This window comes from Chrysochloris asiatica, unplaced genomic scaffold (assembly GCF_000296735.1).
Source record: "Chrysochloris asiatica unplaced genomic scaffold, ChrAsi1.0 scaffold00168, whole genome shotgun sequence".
Lineage (NCBI taxonomy): Eukaryota > Metazoa > Chordata > Mammalia > Afrosoricida > Chrysochloridae > Chrysochloris > Chrysochloris asiatica.
This window is the reverse complement of record NW_006408686.1, coordinates 4498482-4508236: the sequence shown is the minus strand read 5'-3', so window position 1 is coordinate 4508236 and position 9755 is coordinate 4498482. Positions and strand designations below refer to the sequence as shown.

The 9755-nt window shown below is 45.8% G+C and overlaps 1 protein-coding gene across 1 annotated transcript; it reads left to right on the top strand.

Annotated features, from left to right (window-relative positions):
• Positions 1-6830: 6830 nt before the first annotated feature.
• On the top strand, positions 6831-9259 carry MIA (melanoma inhibitory activity). The gene is made up of 4 exons (XM_006871519.1): positions 6831-6957; positions 7051-7184; positions 8832-8942; positions 9236-9259. The coding sequence occupies exons 1-4, from the start codon at positions 6831-6833 to the stop codon at positions 9257-9259; spliced, it is 396 nt and encodes a 131-aa protein (XP_006871581.1).
• The last annotated feature ends 496 nt before the right edge of the window (positions 9260-9755 follow it).

Genomic DNA, 9755 nt, shown 5'->3' with positions numbered 1-9755 from the left:
GCCATCTGTGGTGTTTCTTTTCTTTTCTTTTCATGGCTCCACATCACATAACTCAGGGTTTGCAAACCCGGAAAAACAACAGTCTTGTGCTGTGGTGGTGTCCAGTCCGTGTCAGAGCAGGAAATGGAAACCCAGTTCTGCCACATACAGTTGGGCAGGTTGTCTGTTACACAAGCCTGTTGCCTTTCAGAGCCTACCACACCATTCACTTTGTAGACTTGTTAACAGATGTTAGAGTTTATCATGAGGGCCAAGTTTTCCTTCATCTTTTTAAAGATGCACAAAAGTACCTGCTACCCTAGCTATAGTCCCATACAAATCACTGTAGGAACTGCAGGTAGATATGGGTTTCAGGAAATTAGCTGTTCCTGAAATTGCTGGCAGGTTAGGAATGGCTGTTTGGGTTTGAGACTTTCAGTTTGAGCTTGCAGGCCCTGATGGAAATGGAAGATGCCACTCGTGCTGCTGGGACAGCCGTAATCACCTCAAACCCAGCTAACCAACCTTGCTGACCTTCTGCCAGCCAGGAGCAACAGGAACATGTATAGAGTGAATTCCTCTGCAGTAAAGTCCTGGTGCGGTGCTGTGGTGTTAATGCGCTGGATTGCAAAGTTGGTTTGAACCAAAAGGTTGGCAGGTCAAGGGTGCTTAACAACAGCCCCGTTAGGGGGACTCCTGGTGTGGTGCTGTAGGATCAGCACTGAAAAGAAAAACACAAGGTCAGCGGTTCAAACCTACCAGCTGCTCCTTGGAAACCCTGTAGAGTCACTGTGTGTCAAATTCAACTTGTCATCAGGTTAACAACAGCCCTGTTAGTGTAGACTCCCAGTGTGGTGCTGAAGGGTCAGCACTAGACTGAACCATAAGGAAGGTTGGCAGTTCAGATCCACCAGCTGCTCCTTGGAAGCCCTATACAAGGTTGCTATGAGTCAAATTCGAGTCAGTGGCACTTAACAAAATCCTCTTGGTGTAACACAGTTGAGTAGTAGGCTGCTAAGGTTGACAGCTGGGAACTGTCCAGCTATCCATCCGTGGGAAGAGGACATGGGAATCTGCTTCCATAAATTTGACAATCTAGCAAACGCTATGGGACAGTTTGTCTCCGTCACTGGAGGCCACCATGAGTTGAAGATCAACTTGGGCACCTAACAATCCTAGCTGCGAGGGGATCTGAAAAATGTAGTTTTTGGCTTGGCAGACATGTACCCAGTTGAAGTTATGAAATAAGGGGGTACCCTTCTTTGTCACACATCTGTCTTGGAAAAGTGTTTAAAATGACTTGCAAAAATTGCTTAAGATACTTTCTAATACCATGCAAGTTAAACAAGGATCATTCGCTAGAGGTCGAATATAACCACAAAAAATAAATTTCAGGCAATCATGTTGGTTGCATTGTGCCTCTAGGCTTGGAGCCTCCTCTTGTTTAAAGAGAAACTTTAACACGTGTTCGGAGTGATAAAGTTGTGGAGCATTACAGTCAGGCTCTCGTATCTCTGGAAAGGAGAAGGATCGCAGACAGTAAGTGGAGACACCAGTAGCCCGGCCTGGTGATTAACTATGTGGCGTCTGGTTTGGTGAGGCCTGCCACTGCGGCACTGTAGGATAAGCACTGGACTCGTAATTACAAAGGCGGCCATTCAAACCCACCAGCTACTCTCAGAAACCCTACACTGGGTGGCTATGAGTGGGTACCGACTTGACACTTAACAATGAATGAGTAGATGAGAAACCTTGGTACCCTAGCGGTTAAGGTGGTTATTAAGTGCCGTCAAGTGGATTCTGACCTATAGCGGCCCTGTATAGGGTTTCCAAGGAGCAGCTGGTGTGCTTGAACCACCGACCTTGCAGTTCAAACGACTTTGCAGTCTGACGTATTAACCCACAGCGCCACACCAGGACTCCAGTGGTTAAGGTACTAGGCTGCAAATCGGTCCAGCAGATGGAACCTGAGCAAACTGCCACTTCAAGGGAGAAAGATGAGGCTGGCTGCTTCCATAGAAAGATTGACTTTGGAAACACGTTAGTGTCACTAGGAGTTGGAATGGACTCAGTTGGCTTGGCTGTTTGGGTTTGGTGGTTTAATGAGCCTGGTTTGTGTCCTTGGAGTTTTGTGACCCTGTAGTTATCTGTGTTAACTGTCCTCACACACTGCTGGACACTTCACAAGCACTCATGCAGCAAATACTGGCTTAGTGCCTATGATGTGGGACCCTGGTGCAGCAATGTAGGATAAGCACTGACTACTAACCACAAGGTAGGCAGGTCAAACCCACAGCTGCTCCTTGGGAGCCTTACACAGGGTTGCTATGAGTCAGAGCTGACTTGAAGACACATGGCAACATTACCACCACCTATAACGTGCTAAATACTCTTAGGCATGAGGTAAACAGTGGCAACTAAAATCCATAAGGTTGTTTCAGGTACTGTGAACTGATGAAAACAAGAATATGCTGTGATGGAGTGCCGGTGGCTGTCAGGTGATCAAGGATAACCCCTAGAAGAGGCATGTGCCCTCGCGGTGCTTAGTGCTAATTACACGGGGCTCAGACCCACACCTGGCTCTGCATAAGTCCTCACCGCAAATCTGTATGTAGCGAACATCTTCCCACTAAGGAAATTTGGTGTGACCCTCCCGGAGGTGGGAAAGAATCCCTGCCCTGTGGTTCTTTATTTGAAGCACAGCTTTGAAGGTTCGAATCTTCTGCAGCTTCATTTTGGCCTTGGGCATATGACAAGCCTCAAGATTCCTCAACCACATGAGAACTCAAAAAGTTGAGGGGCCTGGTAAAGATCTGTGCTGTGCCCTGAATGACCGGAAGCAGGAAGCAGCCTGCCATGTGGGGATCTGGGAGAAGTGCAAAGGCCAGGAAGTGAGTAGGAGCTCTGCCTTTGAGGACTAGGAAGAAGGGATCCCTGGGAAAACACTGTGTGCTGCATATCGCTAGGGGGCGCCATTTATGTGTTCATTGAGATTTCGCTACTTGGGGAATGCAGGCTGTTTGACTGGAGTCCAGAGAAAGAGGGATACCCGGAGCACTGGGAGACAATCATGGCCCCTTCATGGAAGGCTGGGTGTGGTAAGCAGCCTCCAAGATGGCCGCCAGTCGTCTCCATCCTCTGGTATCTTCACTTTGGTGATCCCCTCTTTCCCTGGGTGGACTGGGCCTAGTGACTTCTTTTAAAGGAATATTGCAAAAATGGTGGGATATGATCGCCAAGATAAAGTTTCAAAGATGAGCTTTCATATCTTGTTGGCTCTGCAGGAAGCCAGTTGCACTGCTGTTGGCTATCTGCAGAGGTCCTTATGGGAGAAAGATGGGGCCGTCTGCTCCCATATAATTCGTTACTGCTGTTAAGTGCTGTTTAGTCAGTTCTGACTCAGCAATCCTGTAGAGGGTTTCTGAAGAGCTGCTGGTGGGGTTTAATTGCCCAAACTCTGGTTAGCCATCCAGTGCTTGTCCTACAGTGCCACACCAGGACTCCTTGGAATCCCCAGGTGGTAGCTCTACTTTGTCCTTTGAGATGGAATTGACTCAGCAGTAACAAGGCCTACGGCATACCAGGGGGCTTTCAAAAGCTTGCGAATTCTTTATCTCACATGCTCTTACAGTACTGAATAATATAGTCCAGAAATAAAGCTAGACAAATAATTTAAATACTGTTCTATTCACAGCATCATTAGTGATTTAACACAGTATGACTTTTCTTAATTATATTTATCAATCCCAGGGGATTGGATGGCTTGGAAGAATGTTGTTGGCAGTTGATTTATTTATCTGTTGTTTGGTTTGCTGACGTATTCATTCATTATCTCCAGATCACTGAGCTTGACCAAATTATAGTGGGAAGTGGCTGTTATAAAATGGGAGTCTCTGGATTTGCATGAATGACCTGGTTGCACCAATATTGGTTCTTTCTCGTCAATGTGAATGCTGATACCATTAATGTGGATATTTGTACTAGACTTTATAGCGTAGTGGTTACGAATCGGACTGCAAACCGCAAGGTCATCAGTTCAAAACTGCCAACTGTTCTGCGGGAGAAAGAGGAGGCTTTCTGCTCCTGTAAAGATTTACAGCCTCAGAATCCCTGTACAGGGTCGCTATGAGTTGGAACCAACTCCATGGCACATAACCAACCAACCAAGTCCATTAAATGAAATTTTAATCTTAAAATAAATAAAATAAAGCTTGCGGAACAATGGAATTAAAAGATAGTGGCATTTTACCATGAACTTTTAAAATACCTCTTGTACACTCAATAAATAATCATTTATAAAAAGGTTTATAATGGAAAAATTCAAACATACTTTGAAAGAAGACTAGTATACTGAACTTCCAGATTCCCTTCTACCAGCTTCACCTATATATGGCCAAATTGTTTCACTGAAGTCTCCTACCCTTTTTCTCCTCTGCTAGAATTAGTTTGAAGTGAATCCCAGACATCCTGTTATTTCAGTATCAGTAGAGATTTAATTAAGTATGGGTAAGTCAAAAATTGCTACTAGGGTTTCAGGTGATACATGCACAAGGCTGATTCTCAATAAAATGTGTTTAAACACGTCTCTGTGATCAATGGATGAGTACAAATTCTCTCAGTAATAACACTTGTTTTACTCTCACTAGAATGCCTTCGCAGAAAAGGTCCAATCAAAGCAGTGGTTTCCAAGGGCATCTACTGGGCCAGTTCAATGCAGAGAGATAGAAGGTTATGTTGACTGATTTCTGAGATTTCAAAGGGCAAGTCTTGATAGATTTTCTGGGACAATCATGGTGGCATATTAAGAGTAAGTTTTAAGAAAATGGAAAGCTGTATTGGTGAGAAAAAGGCCAAGAAAGTTGTGCCAAGGAATTTTCTTCCCATCTGTTAATTCTTCCAGGGTAACGGAGGCTATCCTATGTTGGGAGACTTTACCCTAGCCAGCCTACAACCCTGATCTTTTCCCTTCCGAGATTTCTGTTTGTGACCCAAATGAACACAATTTGAGTCTTTGCAGGATGCCAAAATTACAATTGATGTATAATATCAAAGAGCTCAGAATTCTAGGAAGAGAATTTTTCAGGGAAGAGTAATTGTTAAGTGCTATCAAGTCAGTTCCAGCTCAGCAACCTGATACAGGGTTTCAAAGGAGTAGCTGGGGGGTTTGAACCGCTGACACTTGCAGTTAGCAGTCCAGTTCTTGTCCTACAGCACTACACCAGAAGTCCTCAGGAAATTGTTGTTGTTAACAGTGCCTTTGAGTCGGTTCAGATTCATAGTTTCCAAGGAGCAGCTGGTAAGTTTGAGCCACTGACTGCCTTCAGAAATGTATAGAGCTAGATGGAGGATTTGTTGAGAAACAAGACTTTCACTTTTTGATACCTTTAATAACGGTTTCTATGATTTTGTAGCACTGTTTTCTGACTTGCCCTGCTCTATCTCTGAAAGATAAAAGCATAAGTCCAGGACCACACCTTTAAGAATAACAATGTAGCATATCTTTCACATCATGGACTATTCAGTCAGGATTCTGGTTTCAATATAGATTTGGATATGTTTGGTTTGAGTCAGAATCCAAATAAGTTTTGCACGTTGTGACAGGTTGGGATGTTCCTTTTTGTTGTTGTTATGTGCCGTGGAGTTGGTTCCGACCCATAGCGACCCTGTACAGGGTTTCCGAGGTTATAAATCTTTACGGGAGCAGAACGCCTCATCTTTCTCCCGCGGAACAGCTGGTAGTTTCGAACTGCTGACCTTGTGGTTTGCAGCCTGATTTGTAGCCTCTACGCTACCAGAGCTCCTTTGGGATGTTCCTTAGAGTCTGTTAATTTGGAACACACCTCCATCTCATTTTTGGGGTCTTTTGTGCTGCCAGTTTATTAAAACAAGTCAGATTGGCTCTCTTGTTGAGATTCCCATAGTCTGGATCTCCTCGCATGAGGTCTGCTTTTGGTTTTGGGGTATACTGTATTTTTGTGTCCTCGGTGTTCTCTTAAATCCCTTAAATGGGTACATTTAACCCTTAAAGAACTCTATGAGGCAAGACAGCATAGTAAAGGCTGTGGCCCCGAAGTCAAATCTAGCCCCTCCCACTACAGCAGACCACTTCTTTAACTAACTCTGTATGAACTACATGTGAAATGGGTTTACAGTCACCCTCATGGGGTGTGTATGTGTGTGTGCAGATTATCCAAATGAGTCAATAAAGTCAGACATTTCAACAATCCATGGTGAATGTTACTAGTAACGTTTATTAACCCCATTTTACAGATGAGAAAATCGAGACTGTCAAGGAGAAAGAGCCCAGTTCACCCAGTCAGAAAATGGCTCGTGAGGGTTAATAATGATCAGAGTAAGACATTGCCTAGCCTAAGGCTCAACATACAGTATTCACCCAGTAGTTGGAAGCTAGGGCTGGTGTTCCCTGCAATCAAAGGCTGCCTTGTTCGGCCCCTTAGCACAGGAAATTCCAAGGTGGCTTTCCACATTGGCTCCTTTGGTTCTGCCCCTAGAGGGGACAGTAGAGGGGGCCCAGGTACCTAAGCAGACCCAAAAGAAGATGGAATCAAGTATCTCAACGGCCTGTCTGGACCTCTCTTGATGGTTGAGGGGGAGGCTGCTACTTGCAGTGGCTTTGACTGCTTTGGTTGTATCTAAGCATTTCCATGGGCTATCAGCCCTCACCCTGTCTTTGAAATGGTTCTGGCTGAGTAGCAGCCTCTAGTCAGTGGAGATGAAATTTGGGATTGGTTTAAGGCGGGGACAAGACCGACAACACACACTTCCTTGTACTGGGGCTGGAGAGAGCCAGGGCAGGAGGAAATTGGAGCCCCCATTCACTACAGTGCACGATGGCTTGGTCTCCAGTGGCCCTTGGTGTCATCGTCTTGCTGTCTACACTCCCAGGGCCTAGTATTGGGGGTCGTGCCATGCCCAAGATGGCTGACCGGAAGTTGTGTGCTGATGAGGAATGCAGCCGTAAGGGGTCGGGGGGTGCGGGGGATCGGGGCCTGGACTGCCTGCTGGTCTGTGTGTTGTGGGGGCTATCATACCCTTTTGTTCCTTCCTCAGATCCCATCTCCATGGCTGTGGCTCTTCAGGACTATGTGGCTCCTGACTGCCGCTTCCTGACCATATATAGGGGCCAAGTGGTGTATGTCTTCTCCAAGCTCAAGGGTCGCGGACGGCTTTTCTGGGGAGGCAGCGTGAGTCTTGGGCGAGCAAAAGAGGGAAGGACAGAAGGTTGAGGTGGGAGTGCACCCCCATTACCACCTGAAGGGAGAGCTGGGAACAGATTGAGACATGATGGGGGATTTCACTGGTTAGCAGTCATCACTTAACTTGGATTGACACTGAAAATAAAGCAGCTAACCAAACTAAACCAATCCCACTGCCGCTGAGTCGATTCTGACACCTAGCAACTCTATAGGGCAGACTAGAACTGATTCTGGACTAAATCTTTATAGGACCAGACAGCCTCCTGTCCCTTCTGCAGAGCAGCTAGTGGGTTTGAACTGCTGACCTTGCAGTTAGCAGCCCAACTCTTAAGCCATTACACCACCAAATTCACTGCCATCAAGTTGTCATTTCAAATACTTAGCAACCTTGTTGTTGTTGTTAGGTGCCATCGAGTTGGTACCAACTTATAGCGATGTTATATGCATAACAGAACAAAATCCTGCCCGGTCCCGGGCCAAACTCACAATTGTTGCTATACCCAAGCCCACTGCTGCTGCCACTGTGCCAATCCGGCTCGTCAGGGGAGGGTCTTCTTTTTCTCCGCCTCTGTGTTTCCTAAAATTTAGCCACCGGAAACCTTATGTGGAACACTATCTTTCTTCCACAGAGTAACTGGTGGGTTTGAACTGTCAGCCTTGCAGTTAGCAGTCTATTGCTTATCCTAAAGGGCCAGGGCTCCCTTTTATTCTAATGGTGAAGAATGGGTAACAAGCAAGTTGATAATTAATATAGAGAGGGCTTGTTGTTGTGAAGTGCCATTGAGTTTTGACTCATATCGACCCTGCATCGAGTTTCCAAGGAGCAGCTAGTAAGGTTAAACCGCTGACTTTGTGGTTTAAACTGACTTTATGGTTGGGTGCTTATCCTACAGCACCACATCAGACGGGTTGTCGTGGTCTGCGTGATGTGTTGTGGAGTCAGTTCTGACTCATAGTGACCCTGTACAGGGTTTCCGAGGCTGTAAATCTTTACGGGAGCAGAAAGCCTCATCTTTCTCCCACGGAACAGCTGGTAGTTTTGAACTGCTGACCTTGAGGTTTGCAGTCTGATTTGTAACCAGTACACTACCAGAGGGACAGGGATGGAGAACCTTTTTTTTTTTTTTTGCCAAGAGCCATTTAGATATAGAACATCATTCATGGGCCATACAAACTTATCAGCTTAAAAATTAGCCTGCTATGTTTGGTCAAACATTTAATGAACTCACCCCTAATGAGATGGTTGTGGTGCTGTGGGTTAATGCGCTGGACTGCAAGGGCGGTTTGAGCCACAAGGTTGGTGGTTTAAGATCACCAGCTGTTCTCGGACACTCAGATATAGGGTCACTATGAGTCGAAACTGGACTCCATGGCACTTCACAAGAATGTGATGGCTGGAACTGCATTTCCCTTGGCAGGCCCAGACCAATTGATTTCGTAGGCCTTATATGGCCTGTGCTAGATGCCCCTGAGACAGAGTGACTGGGTGGCTATTTTGTATCAGGACATCAGGGAGGGTCTCTAGGTGAGGTGACATGTAAACTGAGACCGGGATGACAAACCAGTTAAGTGGAGATCAGAGGGAAGAGACTGTGCCATGTCCCCGGACCCCAGCTTTGAACTCCTCATTCTCAGGTTCAGGGAGATTACTATGGAGGCCAGGCCGCCCGCCTTGGCTACTTCCCCAGTAGCATTGTCCGCGAGGATCAGATTCTGAAACCTGGCAAAACTGATGTGAAGACAGATGTGAGTATCTGAAGGTGGGCCCTTGATTAATTACCATGATGGGTTGACACATAGCTATATATGTGTTGGGACAAATTATTTCCCTGCCGCTGTTTTCTAGCATGTAAAATGAGGAAGGATTCCTAAGCTTAGTTGAAGTGGTAAATGCAAAGATTAGGGGGTTCTAGGCTAATTTGCATAATACTTGGTCTTTCCTGCCCCCTGTGGCTACAGTGTTTGATTAAAAACAAACATTGGATCCCTTGTGACGTGACAACTACTTTTCTCTGCAATTTCCCTCTTCTCTTTTCCAGAAATGGGATTTCTACTGCTACTGACCCTGCTGTCTTCCTTCCCTGGCTTTATACAAATACACCACCTGAGTGCAAACTGCGGATCTTTGTGGTTTTTTGGGGGTGGGGCAGGGATGTATAAAGGAAATTCTTCTCCAGGTTCCTGAACCTAGCCAATCAAGTCACTGAATGTGGCAACGTCAATAGTTGCTAGGCAGATTTTTACTGATCAAAGACCTTCTGTTCCAAGTTGGGTACCGGAGGCGGGCTTCTAAGTTTTGACATTGGACACAAACAAATGAGAAGACGGAACCACGTAAATTGCCCAATTGGGTGGCTGTATTTCTCTAGACCAATGGGAGGGAGTTGAACTATTGGTAATGAGTCAGTCAGACCATGAGAAGGACATAAATCGCATAGCAGAGGTTTCCTTGGAAGATTGCAAAGGGAGATGGGAGGTAACTTGCACGTGTCCCCTAATTTTTATCTTTTCTGTTTTGAATTCAGCAATTACACCCGCCTGCAGAGAGCAAAATCCCCT

Bases quoted from the DNA above. Each gene is read 5' to 3' on its own strand.
- MIA (XM_006871519.1), top strand. From the start codon at position 6,831: ATGGCTTGGTCTCCAGTGGCCCTTGGTGTCATCGTCTTGCTGTCTACA. The intron at 6,958-7,050 runs GTAAGGGGTCGG...TTCCTTCCTCAG, and splicing joins TGCTGATGAGGAATGCAGCC to ATCCCATCTCCATGGCTGTG. The intron at 8,943-9,235 runs GTGAGTATCTGA...TCTCTTTTCCAG, and splicing joins AAACTGATGTGAAGACAGAT to AAATGGGATTTCTACTGCTA.